Below are 27994 nucleotides of genomic sequence, written 5' to 3' on the forward strand. Positions count from 1 at the left end.
GAGGGTGATTTTTGATTTAATGGCATGGTCATTAAATGTACTCCTGTATTGCAATTAAAATAAACTAGAACTAAAATGTATCCAAATGGTTAAATCTCAAAAACTTTGCATGGATTACAAAAACAGCAAATTTGCAGAAAGGGTACAATTTGTTACTCTCTTGTATAAAGCTTTAGAACATTCAGAATGATGCTGAATGTTTTCATATTTGGTGAGCATATCTGAGTGCTCAGGGAGTGATAAATACCACATTTGTTTCCTGGGAAGGATGCCAAAAGAGTTTCAATTATATGTATAAGATTGACTACATGGGTGCTGGGGCCTCTTGTCTCTCCTCCAGGTGTGCCACGGGGGAGGCCTGGCAGGACATCATGCTGGCCTGCATGCCAGGCAAGAAGTGTGCCCCAGAATCCGAGCCCAGTAACAGCACAGAGGGAGAGACGCCCTGTGGCAGCAGCTTCGCCGTCTTCTACTTCATCAGCTTCTACATGCTCTGTGCCTTTCTGGTAAGTTGGGGGGACTTGCTAGCCCCAGGAAACTAGGACAGTCTCAGGGCAGCCCCTTGACTCTGCAGCTTACTGTCAGGGCAATACATAGAAGATGGCTTGGGGACACTAAGTCAGTTGTAATGTCCAGCCACACTGGGAGAAGATCAGGAAGAGTGGGCCAGGCAAACTCGGCCATCCTCTTTTTTGTTCACATTCCCAGAGGACAAAGGGGATGTGTTGAGGCTCAGCAGAAACTTACACATTTTGGCACCTTGATGAGGAGTGAGAGAAAGGTGGCAGATAAAGCCACCCTCTGGCCTTGGCAGCCCTTCATGGCACCATGTTATAAGGGAGGCTGTCCAGCCCACAGGTAGGGGTCACCCCACACAATGCTCAGGGCAGTGAGTCATGCTCATGTCCATGAGACCCAAGTTCTCGGGCCTGGTATTTTAAATGTTGACATATTGCTGGTATTTAGAAATGTTGGCTTCTGCCACGCCTGAGCTGGCAAGGTGGGTTCAAGTGGCAAGTGTGTAAGAAAGTCCTTGTGGAGCCCCTCATGGTACCTACGGTTCCCTGCAGATCATCAACCTCTTTGTAGCTGTCATCATGGACAACTTTGACTACCTGACAAGGGACTGGTCAATCCTTGGTCCCCACCACCTGGATGAATTTAAGAGGATCTGGGCAGAGTATGACCCTGAGGCCAAGTAAGTTCCCTGAGGGAAATCCTGTGGAAGACGTCCATGATGGGTCAGCATGGGGTGGATCAGTGGGAAACACTGAGCTGTCAAAAGCCTGCAAGAGGCCAAGACCCTTTGACTAAGTTGAGAACATGTCAGTTGATGGAAGGGCAGGAGAGACTAGCATCAGGAATAACTAGTAAGTACTCACTTCAGGATATTTAGGGCTAGGAAGATCTTGACTCTATTCCTGACCTCAGGTCTAAGGATACCCTCATCTGTTGATCATCTTTGAATGACATCCCATAAATTCCTTTTTTTTTTTTTTTTTTTTTTTGGTACTGGGGATCGAATTCAGGGCCTTGTGCATGCAAGGCAAGCACTCTACCAACTGAGCTATATCCCCAGCCCCCATAAATTCCTTTTGGTTAGATGGTTAGTGTGCCGAAGCAATGAGTTCATACTGAGGAATTTAATTGCACGACTCAAATCCCTTCCACCTGGCACATAGCATAGACAGAAAATTGTCCATTAAAATCTTAACATATGCACATTGATTTTTGTATTGTTTTGGGGATTTTATGATGCAATTCTGCAGTCTGCCCTATTTAACCAGAAAGGCCACAGTATGGAGAGTACCCCTCTGTAGGTAGACCCCCACCTCCCTGATACATGAATCCTGGGCTGCAAACAGAATCCATGACCCTGACCATTCTTCCCCTCCTCTCCTTCCTCTTGCAGGGGTCGCATCAAACACCTAGATGTGGTGACCCTCCTCCGGCGTATCCAGCCCCCCCTGGGGTTTGGGAAGCTGTGTCCTCATCGTGTGGCCTGCAAAGTAAGAAGCAACCTGTGTTCTGGGGGTTGGGAGAAAGAGAAAATATGGGAGGCGAGATGAGATGCTTGTTTTACCTTGTGACCTTGGTCAGACCAGAGATCCTTAAGGGAATAAAGATAATAATGTATGTGTCTGAAGAAATGAGCCTGGGCAGGTTGTATTGTAAGGATCCCTCTAGATCTAAGTTCTCAGATGCAGTAAAGGAACTACAGGCTGAATGCCTCATGTCCCAGTGAGCCCTGTGTCCTGTCTGAATTAAGGACTTGGTCTGCCCAGCAAGCTGTAGCACCCTGGCCTCCTGCAGGACCTCCAGCTTGGAGTGATGGGTGCGGAGGAGCCGGAGGGCCAATAGAGAGGCCATGCCTTGACTTCAGGGATCTGCAAAGCACTAATATTTTATGAAAAATCACTCAAACACTCAAAATTTTGCCAAAGAGAGATTCTGCCACTGGTAAAAGTGGCAGTGTCACCAAGTCTATGCAATCAGTGAGTCTAAGAAATAAGTTAAGATAAAAATACCGGGGCTGGGATTGTGGCTCAGCGGTGGAGCGCTCGCCTAGCACGGGAGGGACCCAGGTTCGATCCTCAGCACCACATAAAAATAAAGGCATTGTGTGTGTCCATTTACACCTAAAAAATAAATATTAAAAAAAGATAAAAATACTAAGTTCTGTTAGACACACCTCTGCCTGACCCTGAGATTGAGCATCATTCTCAGCCCCTGACCCCTCTCTTGCCTCATTGTAGCTCCAATCATGCAGCCCAGTAATTGCTGAGGAATGTCACTCCCACTCCTGCCCCTCTTCTTTCACCTCCCATGCCACCTCCTTTCTCACCACTTTGTACTCCCTGTTGGAATAATAATGAGCTGAGAAAGAGCTGGGGGGAAATGAGGCCAAAGAGCTGCATCGGGGAAAAACCCAAATGGTGGAAGGATTCAGGTCTGTGGATAATCCACTCATAGAAAATGGAGAAGAGAGAGATTATGGAGCCTTCTGCTTTGCTTAGTTTTATTCAAGTTATAGAAAATATGAGAGATAAAGAGCACTCTGTTAGCTTTCCATCACTGTGACAAAATAACTGAGAAAAGATTTATTATAAAGCCAATTTATTATTGGCTCACAGTTTCAGTCCATGGTCCCTTGGCCTTGATGATCTGGGCCTGTGGTGGCCCAGTACACCATGACAGGAGTCCATGGTGGAGGAAAACTATTCACCCCATGGTGGTCAGGAAGCAAAGAGACAGAAGGGGCTGGGGTCCCAATAGCCCCTTCAAGAGCATGCCCTCAATGACCTAACTTCTTTCCATGAAGTCCCACCTCCTAAAAGTTCCACCACCTCCCAAAAGTGTCACAGACTGATGACCTGTCCTTCAGCACATGGGCCTTTGGGAGCATTTGAGATCCAAATCATAACAAGCACAAATCAATGTAAAGTAGAGGCACGATGGGAAAAGGACGTGCCTAGCAGCTGAAATGTACCCATGGAAGCCTCCAGACAGGACTAGGAGGTCTGAATATGGGGCTTTAAGCTTTCCAACTCACACTGCCCGTGAGACTCAAAAACACCCAGTGTCTCAGGAAAGGACAGCACTTCCTGGCACAAGGTCTACAGGAGGACCCCATGTGGTCTGAGAAGCAGCCTCCTTGACCACACCCTGGTGTGGACGCCATGATGAGCATCACGCTGCTCTTTGTCACGATGACCTCGTGTGCACTGACAGCCCCTCACAGAGCACAGGGATCTGTGGAATGGAGGTGGGAAAGAGGGAAGAGGCATACCACCCTACCTGGAGTCAGCAAGCCTCTGACGCGGCTTGATGTAGCAGTGCCTGGTGCACAGCTGCCCTTCATTGCCAGCAGAAGCACACCCCAAGGCTGAGCCACACTGGGCGGGACAGCAGGGAGGGTGGGCTTAACATCCCTTTGTGGAAGCGAAGGTCCAAGGACACATTCCATCCGTCCCCTACTCTGTGGAGAAGGGCAAGAGTTCTCACAGCAAAGCCCAGATTCTCCCCAGAGAAGGTTTTGAGTACATTGCGGCAACCCACGCTTCACACCCACCCACTCCCAGCAGCACCCACACAAGTCACCAGGCACCCTCCCAGCATTTCCACCATGGTGGTTATGTAGGGCCTTTGAGAACCATCTTCTGTAATCTCTGGCTTTGCCTCCTCTCTCCTCCAGCGTCTGGTCTCCATGAACATGCCTCTGAACAGCGATGGGACAGTCATGTTCAATGCCACCCTGTTTGCCCTGGTCAGGACAGCCCTAAGGATCAAAACAGAAGGTAAGGACCATCCATGGACCACTGGAAGAGCCACTTGGAAGGTCCAGTCAACCAACCAGAGAGGAGCTCAGCAGCCTGCGAAGTGCTCGCAGGCTGGGTGCTTCCCACCCAGTACCGCACAGAGCAGCGAGACATGATAACCTGCTTTCTGAGTTGCTGTGATTAAAAAACCCGACCACAACAATTGTAAAGGAGGAAAAGTTTATTTGGGGGCTCCTAGTTTCAGAGGTCTCAGTCCATAGGCAGCTGGCTGCATTCCTCAGGGCTCCAGGTGAGGCTGAGCAACATGACAGAAGAGTGTGGTGGAGGGAAGCTCCTTACATGATGATCAGAGAGAAGAGAGAGAGATCTCCACTCACCACATACAAAGGCATACACCCCCATGACCCACCTTCTCCAGCCACACCCTACCTGCCTCAGTCACCACCCAGCTAATCCCACCAGGTGGATTAATTCACTGATTGGGTTAAGGCTCTCCTAACCCAGTCATTTGTCCTCTGAACCTTCTTGCACTGTCTCACATCCAGATCACAACACTGGGTCTTAAGGAGGCCCTGCCTGCTCATGTTTTCTTTGTTTCTCAATGACCTCTTGGCCTCTGGTTTATTTATCTTGAGCTCTCCTTCTCCATTAAAGTCTAGAAATTATTCTGGTGTTGACTTGATGTCTAGGGTATAGTTCAAAATACAAAAGGGGATGATTGTTACCTGAAGCAGGACTGAGCCCTCGAGGGATATGCACTGGCTACAGGTGGGTTTCTCAAATGCTCAACTCTCTTTTGAAATTAAAAGGACTCATGTTGGGAAGGGGACATAACGACAGGTGGTAACTATGGTGGAGTCGCATACCATTATGCATGCTGTCCCTGGCACAAGGCGATCAGCCCCTTGACAGGTAGGGGTTAAGGTCCTACCTGTGCTACACTACTTATGCTACACTACTCAGCCTATGGTCCACACACACACAAGCCACTTCCAGTGAGTCCCTTCTAGTTTGCACAGAGGCACCCTGTGGGCTAGCAGTGACCCTGGTTTAGGTCATCTGCTGTCTATCTCTGAACCACTCTGCAAAAGTCTGTATAAAATGTGTCTCAAAACATGCCCTTGTTCTCCAAGAGCCTGTAGCCATTCAGTGCTTCTTAGAGTGTGGTCGAAAGACCATGAGCCACAGGATTAGCTCTTGGGACTTGGTCAAAGCTGAGTTCCGGTACCAGCTCGGATTTACCAAACCTGAGTGTCTGTGACTAGGGCCAGCAATCTGCACTGTGGACCAGCTGCGTGGATGATTTGTGTGTGAGCTGGAGTCTGACACCCACTGGTGCAGTAATAGGAGAAGATACACACGAGGCGAGCAGCGTGTTTTCTTCCCCTTCTTACACTTCACCCAGGAGCCCGGGCTGCCAGCCAGTGTTTTCCTTTGGTTCCACAGAAGGGGCAGTAAGAGGGAGATGGGAGGTTTGTGTCTGCGTCTCAGCTCTCTCACCAACATGCATGTGATTCTTTATTCTGTCTTCATTTGTAAAATAGATAAAGGTGATGACATCTGAGAATTTAGTTCAGTGCATCACCAGGAGAGGTGCCTTCTTTCAGTTAAATCTTTCCAGAGAATAGCAGAAACCTCTGAAAGGAAGGGAAATGAGAACCTGTCTAGCAACATGCCTGTCAAAATTATGAGCTAATTTTTAAAATTAAACACAAGTCAAATTTTGCTGAAAAAAAGAAAGCAAAGGCTAAAAAGTATGCCATTGGTATCAATGCAATAACTCAATCCAAAATGGCTATCAATGGGCTTACTTCTGGCTAAAAAGAATTAGGTAGACATGTAGTACACAAGTGTGTGCACAACAGAAGAAAATCAGAAGGAAAGTTGTTAATACATTAATATGGAATATCACTGAGTGGCAGAATCTTCTTCCTTTAATTCTATTCTTTCCAAATTTTCTACCATGTCTATTATTTCATTTATGTTCAGGGAAAGGGTTTATCTTCCAATAAAGGAAGACACTGACTACTGGAAGGAATATGCAGTATTACTAGAAACTTGGGATAAACTAAGGCTGAAAGTTTGGGTTCCATAGAGAAACAAAAATTACTGATTGAGCAGTGTTGAAGCTGCACTGTCTGCAAACCAGGTCCCAACAAAGTGCCACCAGCAGTAGCACCAAGTTTGCTGTAACCAGACTTATCCAGAGACAAGAGGAGAAGCCAGCCTCTGGGAACTTTAGCCAAGTCCAGAATTCAAGAAAATCTTTGAAACAGACATCTCAGAATAGCCACCAACACACCTGTACATACATTTGAGGGTGATCCTCCAGGCTCTCCACAGACTTGTTAAAATCAAGACTTGGAGACAAAGGAAAGAAAGGTGAGAAAACATAAATTTGTGAGGAGAAGACTTAGAGCGGCCTTGGCCCTTCAGGCTTTTGTGAGTGGAAGGAAGTGAGAGAAGTTCACACTGACTTTGGAGAACCAGCGCTCTTTCCAGTAGCAAGCCTTAAAAATACTTTGATGATATAAAGCAACGGGCAGTGACTGCACAGCACATAGATCATTATGACACTAAACGAAAACCTGGAGAAAAACATGAAAGAGCCTTTGGAAGATGTATTTGTTTCCTGGGTCTTCTATAACAAATGATCAGAAACCAGGTGGCTTAAAACAAGAGAACTTACTCCCTCACAATTCAGGGAACCAGAAATCTTTTAAAAGTAAGGTATAGGCAGGTGGGTCCCAGCTAAAGACTAGGAGGAGCTGTGCCTGCTTCTCTTGAAGCTTCTGGTGGTGGCTAGTGACACTGGCTCTCCTGGGCTCACAGCTGTGTCACTGCATCTTTACCTCCCTCTTCACATGACCTTCCCCGTGTGTCCCTGTGTGCCTCTCTGCTTTGTGTAAGGATACTGGGCATATTGGACGTAGAGCCCACCCTTATCCTATATGACCTCATCTTAACTAGTTACATCTCTGAGGACTCTTTTTCCAGCTAAGTCCACATTCCAAGGAGCCAGGTAGACATGAATTTTGGGAGGATGCCCTTCAACCCAGTCCAGAAGTTTATTTGAGCATTGTTTTAATTGGGACTCAGATTGTGTATGTTAGAAACCTCTGACTTCCTTCATCGATGGCCTCAATGGGAAGCCCAGAAGTTGTCCTCTGGCTTCAGCTACTGTTTGAATCTGACCTTCTGAGGAAGAACTGAGCAGCCCTCACTCCCTCTCCATGGCCACATCTGCTTGCTCTCCTGGGTGGCTTTAGACCTGGGTTTGAATGCAGGCAGTCTGACCCCAGAGCTCTCCTTGATGCCCTACAGCATTTCCATGTAATAGCAGTATCCATCACCTGTACTGCTTTCCTAACCCTGGATAATAAATTACCACACACTTAAAAAAAAAAAAAAACACCCAGTTATTAGCTCACAGTTCTGTAAGTCAGAAGTCCAGCATGGAGTAGCTAGGTTCTCTGCTCAGGGTCTTGGGAGACCAAAATCAATATTAACCAGGCTGTGCGCCCTTCTGGAGGCTCTGAAGAAGATACCACCTCTGAGTTCATTCACATTGTTGAAAATTTTCAGTTCCTGCCATTATGGATGTGTAATCCTCATTCGCCTGCTTGCTGTCAGCTGGGAACCACTCTCAGTTCATTCCATAGCATGGGTATCTGTGCTCTTCTAGTCCAGCCAGGGTCCATCCCTCTCATTTTCTCTCTGCTCCCAGCTGGTGAGAACCCTGGATTTTTAAAGGGCTCATGTGATTAGGTCAGGCCCACAGAGATCTTCTCCCTGGCTGACAGTCATAGGTGCCCTATGACGTAATCTAATTGCAAGAGTAAAATCCATTTTATCCTCAGGCCCAGGGATTATGCATCATGTGTATGGTGGTGGGGTGGGGCAGGTATCTTGCATAGCATCTAGAATCCTGCCTAGCACCTCACTCTAATGGGTACAGGTCTCAGCTTTCCTTTTCCACCACTGTCAAGCCTGTGTCCTGTGGCTTATTCCTGTAATCTCAGGCACCTAGGAGGCTGGGGCAGGAAGATGATAAGTTTGAGGCCTACCTTGGCAACTTAGCAAGGTCCTAAGCAACTTAATGAGAGTCTGTCTCATATTAAAGGGGAGAAAGGAGGCTGGGGATATATGTTTGCCTAGGCTGTCAGGGGTTGGGGGGTTGGGGGGCTGCAGCTCAGTTCAGGCTCTTCATCTCCGAGTGCCCCCACAGGCTGGCCTGAGTGACAGGTGGGGAGGAAGGGAAAAGGAATGGCACTAGACAGGGCTCAGAAGGAAAGAAAGAAAGAAGGAAAACACGGAGAAAGGGAAATGGAAAAAGGAAGGACATAGAAATGGAAATGGGAAGACTGGGGAGAAAAGCAGCATTGAGAAAGAAAGAGAAGCTGATGAGTCAGGGCTATGTATGGGGCCAAGGCCTCTAGCAGTGGCTTCCCTCCTTATTCAGAGACCCGTCTCCTGGGAGGGTGCCACAAGGGGCCAATGATCATTTTCAGCCTCCCATACCCTCTTCTTCAGGGAACCTGGAGCAAGCCAATGAGGAGCTGCGGGCCATCATCAAGAAGATCTGGAAAAGGACCAGCATGAAGCTACTGGACCAAGTGGTGCCTCCTGCAGGTGGTAAGTGCCCTGGATGCCCACATCTCAGCCACCTGCCCAGCCCACATGATTTCTCTGCCTTCCTCTACTCCAGCTCTGGCACCATTAGAAACATGGCAGCAGCCTGAGACTTACGTCTTGAGGCCACTGGGCTCGCCGGAGCTTCCTTTCTCCAAACCCTTCTCCCAGAGACTGGAGTGCAATGCCCTGCACAAACTCAGATATAGACTGTCAGGTTGGAAATCTGCTGCAATCTGCATTTTGCATTATGGGGACAGGCATAGATGTGATGCTTAGAGATTTGGTTGAACCTCCAAGGGAACCCCGAAACCTGTAGGTTTCCCTGTAAGCCACTGAGTTGATTGTTCTAGATTATTCTAGAACCCTGGAAGAAAATGCCCTGAGATCCCTCCTCTCTTTGAAATTTATTTCATTCATCCTAGGACAGTTCTCCTCATCTCTACCAAGCAAAAGTCCCTGTTTATAACAGATAATTTAGATTGCCCCTACTATGATCTCAAATAAAAATTGTTGATAACATAACCTTCCTACATGTGTTAATAAGGGCTTTAACTCCAATATAAAGTATATTAAAAGAAAATGTTTTTAATGCATAAATGCTCAGGCACAACTTTGCAAGAAGTTAAAATCAATTATGAAATTTGCTCTCATGCACCCACACATTTCCAAAGCTTCCTGAAGAAGTGAAATCCCTGTTGAAAACCACTTCCCAAAGGGAAAGCAAGACTGGGGCTAAGAATCCTGAATAGGCCAAATGCCATCTGATATCTTACATGACTTAATTATTTAATGTTTATAACATTTCTGTGAAGTTTGCTCGAGGAACTAACATTCTAAGCTAATTACCTAGCCAAGGTTGCATGGTGCATCCAGAGCAGATGCAGGAGCCCGGGACGGAGGGAGCCTAGGACCTCACACCGGCTTCTGACTTCCCTAGACAGAGATCACCAAGGTTCCCTTCCCCTGTGGATATGAGGCCCTGCCAGAAGGAGGCCCATCAGTATCATGGAGTTGGCCCTTCTCAAGGACAGCTAGGAGCAGGTGTGCCACCACAAGACCAGAGACTTAACCCAATCACAAAACACAGGAGATAGGGCAACTGGTGACTTTCTGGGCATTAAACATTTCCCTTCAGGACTTACGGCTTCCCTACCATCTGGCTCATGCCCAAGACAGACACTGATTTAATCCTGTGTGATCTCAGGTACCCAGCCCAGCAGGGACACATGGTATGATAACCCAATCTTTCTGGTTTGAAGAAGAACCCAAACTTCAACAAGAGGAAGGTGTTGCTCACAACAACCCCTCCCTCCAATCTTGAAGCAGAACTGTTTGTGTTTAGGAGATGCCATTCAACCATAGGTAGAATCAAATAAGGGTTAGTAATGTCAAATCAAGGGGAAAAATAAAAGCAAGGTAGGAAGTGATTTTGACAATCACAAGTAGTATAGGCTACTTTTCTGTTAAAAAAAAAAAAGGTTGTAGTATGTAGCACCCAGGTGTGGTGGTATGCATCGGTAGTCCCAGCTACTCAGGAGGCTGAGGCAGAAAGATTGTTTCAGCCCAGAATTTCAATCAAGATCAGCCTGGTCTTAATGTAGTGAGAACTTGTCTCCAAAAAAAGAAAGAGAGAGAGAGAGAGGATAATATTAAGTAAGAATAAGAATATATTTGCTTATTTGCATGAAGAATTTCTATAAAAATATTTAAGAAGCTAATAAAAATGGTTAGCTACTAGAAGGAAATAACTAAGCTGATGGGGATGTGGTAAGAGAGAGACTTTTCACCATATTCCTTTCTATTTGTTTTTACTCTTTTTAAGCCAAAAAAAATAAATTGAAAAAGTAAAAGTTTGGATGCTAAAAAGTAAATTAACGAAGTTTAACTGAATCTCCATTTCCCCACAATTCTCCTCTCTCCGTGTGTCTCAGATGATGAGGTTACAGTTGGCAAATTTTATGCCACTTTCTTGATCCAAGAATACTTCCGGAAATTCAAGAAGCGTAAAGAGCAAGGGCTTGTGGGAAAGCCCTCCCAGAGGAACGCCCTGTCACTGCAGGTAAGGGTCTGGCAGGAAGGATCCACACCCCAAAGATGGTCCTGGTTGCCCTCCTCAGGCCCTGGCCAGGGCCCAGATCTCTCACCAGGAGGCTGAGCAGAAAACTTCCTGAAAGCACTAATCCTTTCTGAAGGCAGATATGAGGGGGGTGACAAACCCCTTTCCCTCCCACTGCCCTCCACCCTTCTGCCTATTTTCCGGGCAACCCCAGAATTCCCATGCACTCTGCTGAACTCAGACAGCCCCTGATCACTGGTGGCCTTCTGAGCATGACTTCACTCCTCCCAGATGGATGAATGGAATCTTCCACCCCAGGGTGACAATAGGGGTCCCTGGGAAGCCCATCTGGTTCAGAAGCCCCCTGCTGGGTAGAGTGGCTGGGTGGAGGAGCACTAGGGTCATGGCTGACTGCAAAGCTGGGTAGAGAAGGACCAGGGTCCTCACATGTCCCTCTGGGTTCCAGGCTGGCTTGCGTACACTGCATGACATCGGGCCTGAGATCCGAAGGGCCATCTCTGGAGATCTGACTGCCGAGGAAGAGCTGGACAAGGCCATGAAGGAGGCTGTGTCTGCTGCCTCCGAAGATGACATCTTTAGGGTAGGTGCTGAGAGTCACACTTTCTTTACCAAGTTCATCTTGAAGCAAAAGATGGGTGGGCTGGGGTTCTGCTAAGAAAAACCAGAAAGAAAGGCTTAACTCTGTGGTGACTCCAAGCCCTTCCGCTCAGCTGTCTCCTCATTCTGCAGAGGATGGCCTCTTCAAATCCGACTCCTTGTCACATCAGTCCTCTCAGGATGGCAGCTCTGAGCGTCATTGGCTCTCAGAGAACTGGGGAGGAGATATGTTCCTAAGGGCAATGTTTCCTGGGAGGAACTTCTACAGTAGGAGTTGCAGAGTGGTAGCCCGTGGGCCACCTCTAATCTGCTGACCTCTTTTGTTTGCTGATACTTGAACATCTGGCATATCCAAGTAAAAATTTGGACTTCTATCTTTTCGTGGAAAAAGTCAGAAGACCTGGCCATATTGTGCTTATGTTCCCACATGGTGGCAGAGGCCAGGACAGTGGTGGCTACTCTGTGGAGATGGGCATGTGCTATCTGGGTCACTGAGGTCCCCTCCAGGCCTCCCTCTCCTCTCCTAGAGACCAAGGCTGACCCATCAGTGGCAATTAAACCTGGCTGGGCCAGAAGACCACAACTCTTGCATTGGGCTCTCGTCACTCATTTGAGCTACCTGCCTCATCCCAAAGGAGTTTGGCTAAAATTTCTTCTATAGCGAGGGGGAAGCTACCAACCATGGTGGAACAGGGCCCTGTTGCACTTGTCCCCCAGCCCCGTGCCCAGCTCCTGGGCTGTAGAGCTAAAATCAGCCCATCCCATCTATGATTTCCTCCTGTCATCTTCATTCTCATTATATACCAAATGGCATCAGGGACATCAGGTGCCATGTTAACCACCCCACCAAGACCCTGGAAACTTGACCCTATAGTGGACAGACAAGGTTCCCACGGACTGTGCTTCTCTGCCCCGCCTGCCCAAGGTTTCTCCCTCAAAGAAGGAGAGGCAGTCAGGGGTCTTTTCCTCCACCCACTCTCCTGTCTTGCCTACAGAGGGCCGGGGGCCTGCTTGTCAACCATGTCAACTACTACCAAAGTGACAGCCGGGGCACCTTCCCACAGACCTTCACCACCCAGCGCCCACTGCACATCAACAAGGCGGGTAACAACCAAGGCGACACTGAATCGCCCTCCCACGAGAAACTAGTGGACTCCACTTTCACCCCCAGCAGCTACTCATCCACCGGCTCCAACGCCAACATCAACAATGCCAACAACACCGCCCTAGGCCGCTTCCCCCACCCCAGTGGCTACCCCAGCACAGTCAGCACCGTGGAGGGCCATGGGCCCCCCTTGTCTCCTGCCATCCGGGTGCAGGAGACTGCCTGGAAGCTCAACTCTAGGAGGTAAGCAGGAGGGTGGGCACCCTGCACCCTAGCCTAGGCCACACCAGGGTGGAGAACAATTTGGCCCTCAGGCCACCACCCAACCTTCAAGCCTCAGTTAGAGGCTGCTGCCCCAGAACCCAGCAAGAGACGTAGGGGCCAGGCTGCCACCCAAATCGAGCTCTTGGTTCAACATGGCAGCCACACACAGGATAAGCCAGCGTCATCCCATGGGCCAGCTGTTTCCTGAGGTGCCAGGCCTCTGACAGAGCCCCTCTCCCCTCAACCTTCCTGAGTGAATGCATACTGGGCTGTGATCCTCTGAGACATGTGAATCCGGGCTATGTGACAGAAACCATCCCCTCTACCCTTTCCCAAACCTCTGCCCAAACCTGGCCTTTCACTCACTTGGACAGGAAGGGTGTCTTTTCTTCAAAACCCCTCATCAGCCCCATCTTGCTTTCTGGTGGCAGGTGGCCCTTTTCTGTAGCACTGACCTATCTGCCCCAGAGTAGGATCATTCCTGGAGGTCTTAAGGGCGACTCCCACCTCCTGACTTGCTCTTTTCTCCCCACCTGGCCCTGTGCTGTAGGACACACTGCTATGAGATACTGGGACGGTAGGTGCCTCTTCTGTGCTCTGGGCCCCAGAAGTACAGCCTGGGCTGCCTGCTCCCCTCTGCAGCTCCAGGCTCCCCGAGGCCAAGGTGGGAGAGGACACTCCTCTGCTTCTTGCCACATCATCCTTGATTGCGCTGCTCTTCCAGAGTAGTATAGTGAGGCCCTAGGAGGCTGGACAGATCCCCAGCATACCAGGTTTTTGGGCAAATCACCTTTTTTCCTGCCCTCCAGCTCACATAGTAATCAAGAAATGTGAGTTTCTTGCTAAACCTCTGGACATGTGTCCTGAAGCTGCTTCCACCCAAGGAGCAGCATACTTGCCCACTAGTTTTCCTGTCCCTTCATAACACCCATCTCCAAGTGGCCATGCAGCCAGGTTCAAGGTCAGCCTCAGCAACTTAGCAAGGCTTTAAGCAACTCATTGAGACCCTGTCTCAATTTAAAAAATAAAAAGGCTGGGGATGTGTCTCAGTGGTAAAGTGCACCTAGGTTTGATCCCCAATACAAAAAAAGGTCACGTGGCCCCATCATGTGGGCACTTACCAGTATCTGATGCCAAGCAAGTTGCATTGGCCATCCATCCAATCTACTGTATGCTCTGGAAGACTGGCTGCTTTAACCACCCAACAGCAGTGTTGGGCGAGTCCTGAGTCTCAGGAGACACATACTGACCCCTTCTATGCTCAGGGCAATGTGCCCAGCACTAGATCTGTGTGCTGATCTGAAAAGCTGGCTTTGCATAGAAGATCAAGTTTAAGTGGCCTCCTAAGCCTGACTTGATGGCCCTTTCCCTTTTCTGCATCCCAGCTCCTCCTCCACAATCTTCAAGGACTCAATCAGAGTACCACATTCTCCCCTGTGCACCTTGTCTTCCTGAAGAAGGCTCTTTTTGTCCATCATTGGAATCCCAGTGTAAATTTAATTACCTCCCTTGAAGAGTATTTTCATATTAAATTTTGATCTATATTAAACAAGAGGAGACCTTTAGAGAGGAGCTGTGGAGCAGACATCAGGGGATTTTCTTCTCCCCCAGATGTATCTATCAGTGAAGTTTAACACACACACAGTGCCTACCTAGCACAGGGTAAGTGCTCATAAACTTCAGTTGCCTCTCTTCCCATGACAGTTGATAAAAACTGCAGGTGTTAAGCCTTAACCAGGTGAAGAGTAAACCCAGCCAGAGTTCCAGCTCTGGGCCTTGTCCTTTATGTCTCAGCTCAAGACTAAGGGCAGCTACAGTTCTGGCATTGCTTTTGCTAAGAATCAGAGACATGCTATCTACAGTGGCCTTCCTGCCCTCTATAGTATAGCCCAGGGCCTTCTTTAAAAGCCTTCATCAGCAGGTGCAGGAAGCAGAGGCCACAGTGGTTATGTCTCTGCATGCATGTGCATGGGTGACACCTCGCTTGCTGGGGCAGAGGAGGACAGCGGCAGTTCCTGATACTTTGGTCCCTTCTGGACACTATAGGTGCTCCTCCCGGGAGAGCCAGATAGCCATGGTGTGTCAGGAGGACATGTCTCGAGACGAGACCTACGACGTGAAGATGAGTGAAGAGGCTGAGTACTGCAGCGAACCCAGCCTCCTCTCCACAGAGATGTGAGCCCTGCGTCTCCTGCCCAGGCCACCCCGGGTGGAGGGAAGGATCTGGGAACACAGGGCAGGTCGTCAAAATCTCTCTCGTGGGCATGACTTGGGGAGGGGAGGAGATTGCACATCACTAAACCGTCTGTCATCTCAGTAGAGGAATGGGAAGCCCCGCATACCCCTCTCTCTCTCTCTCTCTCTCTCTCACACACACACACACACACACACACACACACACACTCACACACACACACAATCCCCTTTATCTTGGCCTTTCCTCATCATAAAATACTTCCAGGATAACTTCTCAACATTGTTTCTTAAACTTTTTAGCTGCAACCAGCAGCCATAACTATATTTTCTAGTGAGACTCAGAACACACATACATATATTAACATTTAAACAAATGTTTCATGAAACTGCTTATAATAAAGCTACCCAGAAGAGGGCACTGTTGGCAAAGCTAAGGCTGCTGGGTTGCCCTTGCTGGATGTATGGAGCAGGGCTTTAAAAATGCAGATCTAGATCCATTAGAAGGTTGCAATGTCCGTCCCTTTTAGAATAGACTAAATATACACTTATGAATAACTAAAAGAGAGGAACTTGAAGGCTCCAGACAGAGTAATGTTAAGGAGATGGAAAAGTTAATTATCCTGATTTGACCAGCACATCTGTACACATGTACTGAAATATCACACCAGGCCCCACAAATATGCGCAAGAAAAAAGTTTTAAATGTTTGAGAAGGAAATGTTAATGACCTGATTTGATCATTACACATTCTATATGTGTGTCAAAATCATCACATAAATATATGCTCTGTAAATATGTGCAAATTAAAATAATAATTAACAAAAATAAATAAGGACATGCTGTGCGGCATCCTGGGCCCCAGGACTTGCCCAGGGAATGGTGTTGAACAGTAGCAAGATCTCTCCCTTTTCCCTGGTTAATAGAAGGACATAAGGAGTGCAGAGAACATCGAAGTAGTGGTCAAGACAGTGACTTGCCTAATCAGATGACCTCCCCACACCTTCATGTCCCCCCCAGCAAATGTGGGGTGGGGAGTGAGATGCCTTTGTGACTCAATGGCAAAGGGTATAAAACCTAAAAAAATATCCAGAAACTCCTTGAGAGGTCTCATTCTCTAAACTGACTTTTAGAGAATGCCAATGGATACATGACCAATTATCCCAGAGATCAGGAAGATAATTTCTCTAATCCATTATGGCTCCTACTAAGTGCTTGGTACATCGGGCTGCTCTACTTGCCATGAAAAATAGCTTGGAACTCAAGACTATCTTACCAACTAGTTAGGAAGCTCAGAGGATCTCACAAGAGGGAAATAATATGGAGATTTTGTAACTAACTGCCCACAGAGTAGTACAAATGCTGAGAGGTACAGGCATTCAGAGAAGGTCAGGGGCTGGGTGACCACAGTATGTACCACATAAGTCAGACAGAGCTCTGTCTGCAAGAGTGGGATGACTTGGATAGGAAGAACATGTGAGGAGGAGGACTTACCTAGCTGAGAATGAGAGAAAGGTCTGGAGCCCTAAAACCGTGAGGTTTTCCTTCAGCAAATTTCCCTGTACTTCTACGAGGGCTCCCAGTCACTCACAGGAGCTGGGTGGAGTCAAAGAAAACAAAGGCTTTGCCCTCAAGAAGTGAGAGGTGCTGGAGGCTCAGTGGGACCCAACACATAGAAGGTCCTGGTTCATGTCTCCAGCACCACAAAACTCACAACGAAGTAAATCAATTCTTTTTTTAAAAGATTTGAGGGATAGCACCAGGGACAGAGGAAGGGACCTCATCTGACTGCAAGCTGACCCACTAGGGATTGTGAAATCACTTCGGTGGGTTGCAGTCAGCATTAGGAAAAAAAGAAAACAGACCAAAGTAGATGAAAAGTTGCCAGGACTGGGAGGAAGTGGGGAATGAGGGAGAAGTTTAGGCTAACAATGAGCATAGCCAAGGTCAATAGCATGAGCATATGTAAAGACTGGAGCCTAGACCTCTCCTGAGGAAACCTGTGAGCCTAGAATTTTTTCTAGCTTTCTCAACACCTTTGACCAAACAGTGATTCCAGTGCCTCAAATCAGACATGCAAGACTCAGAGCTGGGGGCAGGAAGCTCAGTGCTAGAGCACGGGCCGAGCACATGCCAGGTGTTGGCTTTGATCCCCAGCACCACACACATAACAAAGGCAAGGCTCATCAGACAGACAGCTGTGCGTAAAGAGCTAGGACTTCCAGCAAGCAGGCCTGTGATGCCAGAGAGCAGGGCAGAATTTCTTGGGGTGGCAAGTCCCTGATGCTCCTTCCCTAAACCTGTGTGGAAGCACAAGGGTGCAGTTGTTCCTTCACTAGGAAAAATGCAAACTGCTTTGTGGGGTGGCAGCTGTCTCCCTGGGTGGCGGTGCTCAGCCTCCAGGAACAAGCCCCAAGAGTTCTATTCCAGGCTCTCCTACCAGGATGATGAAAATCGACAGTTGACGCCTCCAGAGGAGGACAAGAGGGACGTCCGGCAATCTCCAAAGAGGGGTTTCCTCCGCTCTGCCTCACTAGGTAAAGACATACCTTGCTCTCCAGATGTGGCCAGTGGTCACCCCCAAGATGACATTGTCAGGTACCCAGGGATGATTGAGAAACTGCTCTGGCCTGGTCTAGGCAATCTCCATGCAGTGAGCTGGGAAGATTTCCAAAGCCATAAGACAGAATTCCAAAGGCAGAGCATGCTGGGATGGAATTTAAACATGTGCTACTCCATGTGTCTCAGAGATAAAGCAAGGGGTGAAGAGGAGTGTATCCAGGGCCACTGACACTACTCCTTGCAGCTACCTGGGCATGATTCTGTGTTGGTCAGCTTTCTCTTTGTGCAAAAAAATACCTGAGACAATCAAATTAATAGCTGGGCACAGCGGTGCATGCTTATATTCCCAGTGGTTCAGGAGGTTGAAGGAGGAGGATCATGATTCAAAGCTAGACTCAGCAAAAGCAAGGCACTAAGCAAAAATGAGGCCCTGTCTCTAAATAAAATACAAAATGGGGCTGGGGATGTGGCTCAGTGGTCAAGTGCCCCTGAGTTCAATCACTGGTACCAAAAAAGAAGAAGAAAAATTTATTTTGGCTCACAGTTTTAGAGGATACATGGACAGTTGGCCCCATTGCTTTTGGGTTTGGAGTAAGGCCATACATTATGGTGGAAACTCATGGCAAAACCATTCGCCTCCTGCCTGGGAAAGGAAAGAGAGAAAGAAAAAGAGACAGGCATCCTATAATCCCCTTCAGGACATACCACCAACAACATAAAACCTCTCACTAGGCCCCACCTCTTAAAGTTTCTACCTGATCCCAATACTGCCTTCATCAGGTGGGCCTTTGGGAGACATTCAAGATCCAAACAAGAGCAGAGTTGTCCCAGGCCAATGTACCCTTCTGCTGCCCTGATCCTGGTTCTTTGACTGCCCTTGCAGGTCGAAGGGCCTCCTTCCACCTGGAGTGTCTGAAGCGACAGAAGAATCAAGGGGGAGACATCTCTCAGAAGACAGTCCTACCCTTGCATCTGGTCCATCATCAGGTACCCACACTTTTGGACAGGCCACTGGCCACCACTTTGCAGGACAGATAGTCCCTAGAAGGATGGGAAAATCCTCAAGATACACATCAACCTTCCCTGTCTCAGACCACTGGTGGATCCTACCCCAGGCCCTAACAACTCCCAAGTAGGGCCACCCACTCCTCTGCAGGCAAAGGAGCCTCAGCAAGGTCTTTCATGCCTGAGTTAAGAGACCCAGAAATCCTAGTAAATAGGAACGCCCCACATAATCACAGATCCACAGGAGCTGCCGGATCCCTCCTGAGCTTTTTCCTTATGGTGCCACTAGTGTTCCCACCTTCAGACACTGGCTTACACAACATGCACTCAGGCAGATGTTGTCATACCTAGGATTTGAATACACCTGTAAGGTGGACTGCACAAAAATACATCCAATGATAGTAGTCAAAGCACCTGCCAACAGCACAGTCAAGAGTAGGAATGGTATCCAAGAAGAACAGAGCCAGGGAGATTCACTAGATAAAATGACTCTTGGCATGGCTGGCTTGAACTGAGATGGCACAATCCAGGGCACCAGTATCAAGTATATTCCCAGTTATAAAAATTTTGAAGAGCTATCAAGGCCAGTCCATCACCTCCAGGGAAAGTGGGATCTAAACCTGTTTACCTTTTTAATTCTAGACTCCCTTACCTTGGACCTATGCTCTAAATGACCTTTGTGTACCCAAAGGCATTCAACTGTCAATCAGAGCGTATAATCAACATACAATGACAGATGTGGCTCAGCTGAGTTATTCAATTCAAAGCAGTAGTTTTGCTTAGCCTTGGCATTACCTTAAAAGGATGGTTTCCACTGGGCATTCTGTAATATAGTGCCTCATACTTCCCTCAGGTCTCCAGGGACCCAGAAGTCCTAGGCTGGGAACCATGTGAGCTGGGGAAGGGAGGGTGGCAGGATGTGGGGACCCTGTGTGTGCTATTTTAAATGATTTCTAGAACTTGATTTCATCTGTCTGCCTTCATCATGCTGGTAGGCAGGTTTTTTTTCTTTATTTGTAGACTCCTCTTTGTGCCTTTCTGTCACCTCCCACCCTATGTTCTCATCTTCTCTGCTTCTCAGAACTGGACTTTCCCACCACCACCACCGAGTGTCATGCTCTCCCATGAACACATCACATCCAAGCAACTGACAATGCCGAGCAAGCCATGGTCCCTGACCTAGGGATGCTTGTGAACACTGGGGACAGAGGATGCAAACACACCAATCACTCAGTTACAACAGAGTATAAGATTTAAACAGTAATTCAAAGAGAGCCTGAGCTAGACAGTGGGAGGGCATTGTTAGCGACCTGAGTCATGGTAAAAATTGAAGCAACAACTACTGGTTTTGTATAGCTCTTTAAGATGGACATTGTACTTCTCGGTCCTTAATTCACTTAAATTTCTCACTGACCCCACAGGTAGATGAATGGAGATGATGCAAGATGGTAGAATCATCATTATTCTCTACTCTACTGATGAGAAAACCAAGAGCAAGAGAATTCAAAGCTAAAGGGTGTCAGGAACAGCCTAAATAGCAGACCATCTTGATTCAACACAATTGCAGCTTTCCAAAGCTACAAAAAAGCCATCACTTCAGATTGAGATGCTCATAAAATATATCTTGAAATTGTTGAAACTTATGCCAGGTCTCAGAGAGATAGAATTCAGTGGGTAAAGATAGTGGCAGTGTGGATTCCAACATGTGGAACACATTGGAAATTAACAGTTGCAAAGCTGCTTAGAAGGCAGAGGCCTCTCTTGCTTAGGGCCTGACCATTCCCAATAACTCTGCTCTTTGTGTGTCCACAGGCATTGGCAGTGGCGGGCCTGAGCCCCCTCCTCCAGAGAAGCCATTCCCCCACCACGTTCCCCAGGCCATGTGCCACACCCCCTGCCACACCTGGTACCCAAGCCTGGCCCCCACAGCCCATCCCAACCCTAAGGCTGGAAGGAGCCGAGTCCATCGAAAAACTCAACAGCAGCTTCCCGTCCATCCACTGTAGTTCCTGGTCTGAGGAGACCACCTCCTGTGGTGGGGGCAGCAACACCATCAGGAGAGCCCGGCCGGTCTCCCTCACGGTGCCCACTCAGGCTGCGGCCCCAGGGAGGCAGTTCCATGGCAGCGCCAGCAGCCTGGTAGAAGCGGTAAGTGAATCCAAGTGGCACCACCAACAGGGGGAGGGAGAAGCCAAGGGCAGCAAAGGGTCTTGGCATGGAGAAACACCAGGTTCTTTCCTGGATCATTGGATGTCAGGTCTCTGAATAGAAAGACCTTCCTTCTCAGGACCTGCAAAAGGGTCCAGAGTGCAGATCATTATGGGATGCCGCTGGCTTTGTTGAGGCTTGGCGATGCAGAGGGAGAAAGAGACCAATAAGTGATGGGTCCTGTTACAGGCAGTGAACCCTGAAAAGCCCAACCATGTGCTGTGACTACTCACAACACATACATGAGCTCCGGCTGCTTTTGTGCATAGAGGGTCAAGATCTTTGGTTCTCTGCCCTGACTGCTCAGGAGGGTCACTGACAAAGCTCTGGAAACCTATGACAAACAGATTTTTCCAAAGCTCTTTAATAATTCTAATATACAACCAGGATTGGGAGTCACTGTTTTAGCACGAGAATCTCAATTCCACTCTCCTCTGCCTGGCACCACATTTTAGGGGAGCTTTGACATACTGGAACAAAATCAAAGGAGACCAGGAAGACCAGCTTGCTAAAAAAAAAAACCTCTTCATAGGAAGAGCGCCTAAGGGAATGAGAGAAATAAATCCGGAGGAAGCCATTGAAGAGGCTGTGACATTGTTCTCTCCATCTCTCCCCCACAGGTCTTGATTTCAGAAGGACTGGGGCAGTTTGCTCAAGACCCCAAGTTCATCGAGGTCACGACCCAGGAGCTGGCGGACGCCTGCGACATGACAATAGAGGAGATGGAGAACGCGGCCGACAGCATCCTCAGTGGGGGCGCGCAGCAGAGCCCCAATGGCACCCTACTACCTTTTGTGAACTGCAGGGACCCGGGGCAGGACAGGGCGGGCGGCGAGGAGGACGGGAGCTGTGCGCGCGCCCTGGGGCGAGGCCGGAGCGAGGAGGAGCTCCAGGACAGCAGGGTCTACGTCAGCAGCCTGTAGTCGCAGGGCTGGGAGACGCCGGGTTTTTTATTTGTTTCAATGTTCCTAATGGGTTCGTTTCAGAAGTGCCTCACTGTTCTCGTGACCTGGAGTTAACCGGAACAGCGTCTTCATTCATTTCTGTTGGGACAAGACGCAGAGCTGGGTGGTGTGAGAGCCCGCTTTTCAGGGGGAAGAGAAGCCGCGAGGCAGTGTGTGTCCACCGAGCGACAGGCGAGAAGCGGGCAGAAGAATCTCGGCGGCGAGCAAGGCCCACGCGCCGCCCTGCGCTGTCAACCCTGCGCCGGGTCCGGCGTCGCCTCCGGGGCCCGAGAGGACCTACACTCCCTGCGGCGGCTCGCTCAGAAAGGACCCTCGAGCAAACGGGTGTCTTTCAACTTCGCTTGTAAAAAATCATTTGCACACATTCTGTATGAGCCTCACTGTCCCCATAGAGCCAGGCCCTGTGCATTTGGAGAAGGAGAGGGGTGTGACTTCCAGCAAGAGCCCAGCCTACTGGAGAGGGTAGAGCGGAGGAGACAGCAGCGCTGGGGGACAGGCGCGCAGGGCCCGGGACGCGGGCATAGTGGCGGCTTCACCCCGAGTCCCGCGGCTGCAGCCCCGGCCACCTCCGCTCGCCGCGACAGGATCCTTTTGCCTGCACAAGCCACGCGAGCTGCAGACCAGAGCCCGGCCAGCGTCAGCGCGAGCCAGGACAGGACCGAGCTGGCGCTGCCCGGGGATGGGGCCGCCAGCTCTCACCGAAGGAGGTGGTGCTGAGCTTCCCTTGAGCGCTCTTTTGTTTTGTGGTTTGACATTTTTCTTGACAGCATGTTGCAGTTTTTCTTTTTTCTTTTTTTTTTTTTTTCTGGTTTTTATTTTTGTTTTCCCGGGGGGGGGGCGGGGGGAAGGAAGAGGAGCGTTTACAAGTTTTGTAGCCACCCACCTTACCGTTTTCACTTTTGCATCTGTAAACCAGGTTTGGTTTTACTGTATTCGTTAAACAGTTGCAGATTTCCTTTTTCCATTGAGGGAGGGTTCAATAGCCACTGTAGGAGAGTTTTACCAGCCATCGTGTATGCCCTATAATTTGTTATAATTTCCTTAGGTAGTAACAATTTTTCTTTCTGGTTTGGTTTGGTTTTATAATTTAAAGGTAATTGGCAATGCACTTGATAGGTCTTGCACAAACGGGCGATTGGGGTTGGTTTCCTTACGCTGGGTGTGTTAGTGGGTGCAGGAGAGAGGAAGTATGAGAGAGTGTGTGTTGGGCGTGTGTGTGTGTAGTGGGTTGTCTGTGTGCATGTGTCTATGTTGTACGTGTGTATATGCACCCACTCAGTGTGCCCATGCACACAGGTGAGTGCAGAGTTTCCCCTTTCTGGCTTAACTGTGGGGAGATCTGAATCTAGGGCCATTTGAAAGCAAAAACAAACCACTGTCTCTGCTTCTGAAACGGGAATCAGTAACTCTTTGCATTTTCTGTCCCACAAGATATGCAAAAACAATGCAATAATATTCATTTTAAAAATACAATTGTGAGTCGTGTTGGCATTAGAACTGTATTTAAAAAAAAACACAGAAATTTAAGAAAAAAAAACTCAAGAAGGCATTTTGCTTCGATATATTCCGTGTAATGTTTTATTGCATTGATAATGTTTCTGTTGAAGAAACCGTTATACTTGAATTCAGGTCAGTTTCAGTATTTTTCAAATATTTTTTTAAAACTGAATTGCAATTGTGCCAAGCGAATATAATGAATTAAGTTTGTTTTTGAATCACTTCTTGTATATTTTGCTGCATGTAAAGTAAATCATTTTGTATTTGGAGTGTGACAAGCTTTACCTTTGAACTCAAGTGCTTTTCTATGTGTGGTTGGGGGAAAGGGAAGGATTTTTCTTTTCACTAGTACAATGCACAAAGGTATCCCCGGCATAAGTCATTACTCTGCTATCCACAAACAGGTTCAGACATGACTGTTTTGCATATCTTGTGTTCACTTCCATTTCCATCCATTCTTCCAAACTCCTATGATAGCTATATGTGTACCACGTCTTGCTTTAGGAGACCAGGACATCCTCTCATTCAGGTCTTTACTCTCTCCTCCCTGCTGTGGTTCTCTGACTCAGTACTTGTCCAAGAGCAGCTTCCCCATGATGTGCAGTGAGGCTTCAGCATCCCCCTAGGAAGAGGTGGCTGGCTTTTCTGGTCACTCCCACAGCACAAAGGTTTGGATTCCTTAGTAACTCCCACACTGACAGAGGATGAAATTAAGGTCAGGCTAGTGGGTGGGGAGGGGTAGCCTCCCTTCAGACAACTGGTCTACCCAATTGTAGCTAGCCCTACTAGAAAGAGGAAATTGGGTGAATTCTTGATCCTTACAGAAGTCACTTCCTGTCAGACTCACTTCATCCTTTCCTCACTCTAGAGCAGGATTCCCTCCAGACCCACTCTAACTATGTGGCAGTGAAGGGGGGACCCCAACAAGGGAGAGAGCATCAGGAATTCACAGTGGAGGAGGAAATAGATTTTGTGGGGGCACCTCTTATGCTCTTTGGCACTTACCTGGAGCATCACCCTGTTAGTGCTGTGTCCTTCAATTACACCAAGGATAGTTGAAAAGTGATAGTTGACTGTTTGGGAGAAAATAGACCAACAGTTAACTCAGAATTTACCCGCTGGTTAGAAATTGCAGGAAGGGGGCAGCACATTCCTTGGTGAAGATGAGTTGTATTCTCACGAACTGATTCATGAAAACATGGAAAAATACACCCAATACTCTTGAGTTAACCAGAGTCTAGAAACATTGCTTCTTCATGGCTTTCCACACCCAGCCCACCCAGACACTCATGGTTCCTTTCAGTACTGACAAGGTCTTCTAGAAATTAAGATCAGGTGTCATTCTTTATCCAGTTTCCCAAAATTTCTGAGATTGTGGTTATGATGGAGAGGGGAGCCCTTTTCAATTGATATCTGGTTCTTGCTTACATTTGGCCCCTAGATAGAAATTCAGAGTTTTGATTGATCCTACACAGGTATGCACCTACATGCACACTCAACCTTTTCCTTTTGCCTCTCTATTCCTTTTGAATTTCCAGCCTTTGTCACCAAGTGTCATTGTGCAATGGCATGGGCTGCAGGCTGGGCTCCTGACAGCTCCTTGTGTCCTACCCAATGTGGTTCCACAGTCTTGCATGCACAAGGCTCTGGGTTCAATCCCCAGCAACACACACACACACACACACACCAGTGAGGTTCCCCTGTCCTTCACCCTCACCTCCATGGTCTGCCTTCTCCATAGCCAACACAGGGAGGAAGACTAGAATGATCTTCTCCCTGCACCTGACAAGAATGGCATCAGCAGAGATAGGCATGGTGGCACAGGCCTGTAATCCTAGCAACTCAGGAAGCTGAGGCAGGAAGATCACAGGTTAGAGTCCAGCCTCCATAAATCAGTTCGTGAGATCTGGTCTCAAAATAAACACTAAAAAGGGCAGGGGCTGGGGGTTGTAGCTCAGTGATAGAGCATCCATTGGTTCAGTCCCCAGTACTACCAAAATATAAAAATAAAATAAAGAGTGGCATCATCGGGAACATGTCATCCTTGCCCTTTGGTGCCAGGAAGGAAAGGGGTGCAAATGAGCACTCCCTCTCCAGGGCAATGAGTGTTTCTTAGCTTGGCTTAGTGTAAGACTGGCACTTGGTGCTTGTCACCAAGATGGACTGGTGCAAGAAGTACTTATGATGGAGAGGGGACCCCTTTGAAACCAGTGAGCCACATCCACAACGGATTGAGTATGTCTACTCTCCACATGTCATTCTTCTGACATCCCCTGAGAGCCAAGAGAAAAGCATCCAGTGACTGAGGACCCAAGGGACTTGAAGGAGTGCAGTTACATTCTGAAATTTGGCAAGCTTCATTTTTCTTCTGACTAGTCCTGTCTCTTCTATTTCCACACCTTGATCTTCAATAGTTTTTCACTATGTGAAAACTATTGCATAGACACATTAAGCAGAAAGAATTCCAGCTGTCTCCTTTCTGCCTGATTCTAGACAGTTCTTTGGGTCTTGAGAAGAGGGAGAATTTTTTCTGGGTTTCTGCCTGATTCGTGAACTTTCCCCTGTTTTGGTTCAGCAGCTCTTAGGCATATCCCTCTTCCCACTTCCTAACCTCAGGCTTTCCTTTAACTAGAATAATCAAGGTCAGGTGCAAGTTTGTGTCATTTACCTTCCTCTTTTTCCCTGGCTCCAAATTCTGTGTGCCTATCACTTCCTCATAGCCCTTCTCCATCCAGGACTGACCAGCTGAAGGCAGGAGGGCACCTGCTGGAGTGTGCCTTCCTGTGGCAAAGTCATGTCCTTGTGAGGATTAGAACACCCTGAGGAGGAAACTGGAAGTCAGCAGGGGATGGTGGCTGTTCTACAGGGACAGTTGATCCACCCCACCACTCCCAGAGACAGAGAAATAGAGGATTTAGGTTAGGTGTGTGTGTGGAACCCTGGTGGTCAGGGTTTTAGCCTCATGAACCCATATTGGAAATGTTGCCAAAGGAGGACAATGTCACCTCTGACCTTGGGGACCTAGAATAATTGAAATCTCATTGTCTAGGATTTAGAAACTCTTTAGCAAAGAAGCTAAGAAAGGGTTCTCTGACCTCCAGAAGAGCTGCTCAAAACCCAGGGAGTCAAAACTTGCTATTAGAGTCCAGGCCAATTCTGCTTTTTAAAGACCTGGCTCTGAGAGAAACGTCCCAGCATGGATAACCAGAAGTCGAGGCAAGAGAAGGGCAGGTGTTGACTCCCCAGGAGTCTGTTCCCATTTTATGGAAAGAAATGCTCAGTTTAGCCACCCATAATGACCAGTACCATAGAGAGGCTGGTGCCTCAAGGATCTACTTCAGAAAATGAGAAAAATACAATTCCAACTCAGTGTTGTCTTCCCTGCCAAGCCAGGTCACCTGGCAGACGCCCCTCCCCTGCATTAGCCAGTGATTGCCTGAAACAGGCTCCTGTCAAGGGACAGAGAAGCCTGATATCAGCCACCCAAGGCCGGGTTCTCCAGCAGCTGCTTGTTGAGGTGATATAAAGGAAGGCTGTGAAGGGGGGGTAACCTACGAGTGTCAGGGATGAGGGACGGTGCACCTTTGCCCCTTCCTAAGAAGTCCTCTGTCCTCCCCGCCTCCCCAACTTCCCGCTGTCCTCCTCCCTTCAGCCTAGTGAGAGACAGAGTTGAAAAGAGTCCCTGTGCATTTTTACACTGTTTTCTGTTTTAACTTATGTATTATTTATTAATTATTTTTCAAACCAACGAAACATTGTTTTGTGGCACCAGATACCAACACAAAAAGTCAACAGGTTTCTACCAGATTCCCAGTGTTGGGGAGACACTTGAATCCCTCTCTCTCTCTCTCTCTCTCTCTCTCTCTCACACACACACACACACACACACACACACCCCATAAGGCACCAGCACTGGGGTTGAGCTCCTGTGATTAGTGACTTTTCCACAGAAGGCTAAGGACCCTGTAGAGGGGACCCAGAGAGAACCAGAGCAACTTCCTTGGGTGACACAGTGCCATCCAAACCTATTATCATCATGGAATAAATATCAATTATCTGCCCTGAGGAAATACTACCACTCCTAAAATCGACACTTTCTCCTACAATGACTCCAGGAGTTTGACCCACAGCACATGAGCTGGGAAAGACCTGGACTCTGGTGTATCAGAAAGCCTTTTAATCCATCTCTGAAGGGAAGTGGAGATGGCAGCTGGATGTGCCCAGCATGGTGGAGTAGTGCAACCCCGAGAGGAGACAGAGCTGGGGTTTCTCAGGAAAATTCTCTAAAGTCCCTAACAAAAACAGAACACAGGACAAAGGCCAGGTAATTAGAGAAAAGTTTCATATTCCTGTCACCAGAGCCAAATCCTCTCCCTTCAGATTAGGTACTGGCTCCTGTAGGGGTACCCCACTTTGTGGAGCATCCCATGCACCCCAATGCTCAGAATCTAAATAATTTGGCTTGTGTGAACCTTCCAGAGTGGGTAACATGACATTCATGTCAACTTTCCAACTAAAATATCACTCATGGACTTCCTCAAGGTCAGAGAAGGCTCTGGTGGGAGAGGGTGTAGGTTTTAAGAGAAGGTAATTTCTATGTGAAGAAA

General features: G+C 48.1%; 1 protein-coding gene across 35 annotated transcripts in view; it reads left to right on the plus strand.

Moving 5' to 3' along the window:
* The window catches only part of Cacna1c (calcium voltage-gated channel subunit alpha1 C), a 699954-nt gene extending 672671 nt beyond the window's left edge, over positions 1 to 27283 (plus strand). For all 35 annotated transcript variants that reach the window (XM_058584157.1, XM_058584165.1, XM_058584160.1 and 32 more), the window contains 13 exons: positions 341 to 506; positions 1071 to 1198; positions 1913 to 2009; positions 4196 to 4298; positions 8814 to 8915; positions 10847 to 10974; positions 11438 to 11572; positions 12585 to 12937; positions 15005 to 15133; positions 17581 to 17687; positions 18596 to 18699; positions 20530 to 20865; positions 21546 to 27283. In XM_058584157.1, coding sequence (XP_058440140.1) covers positions 341 to 506; positions 1071 to 1198; positions 1913 to 2009; positions 4196 to 4298; positions 8814 to 8915; positions 10847 to 10974; positions 11438 to 11572; positions 12585 to 12937; positions 15005 to 15133; positions 17581 to 17687; positions 18596 to 18699; positions 20530 to 20865; positions 21546 to 21848 — 2191 coding nt within the window. In that variant the 3' untranslated portion in view covers positions 21849 to 27283. The remainder of the gene's footprint in view (positions 1 to 340; positions 507 to 1070; positions 1199 to 1912; positions 2010 to 4195; positions 4299 to 8813; positions 8916 to 10846; positions 10975 to 11437; positions 11573 to 12584; positions 12938 to 15004; positions 15134 to 17580; positions 17688 to 18595; positions 18700 to 20529; positions 20866 to 21545) is intronic.
* The last annotated feature ends 711 nt before the right edge of the window (positions 27284 to 27994 follow it).

The sequence above is a fragment of the Marmota monax genome, unplaced genomic scaffold, assembly GCF_021218885.2.
Source record: "Marmota monax isolate L192 unplaced genomic scaffold, Marmota_monax_Labrador192_F-V1.1 WCK01_AAM20220418_F8-fsc00163, whole genome shotgun sequence".
In the NCBI taxonomy this organism is placed as follows: domain Eukaryota; kingdom Metazoa; phylum Chordata; class Mammalia; order Rodentia; family Sciuridae; genus Marmota; species Marmota monax.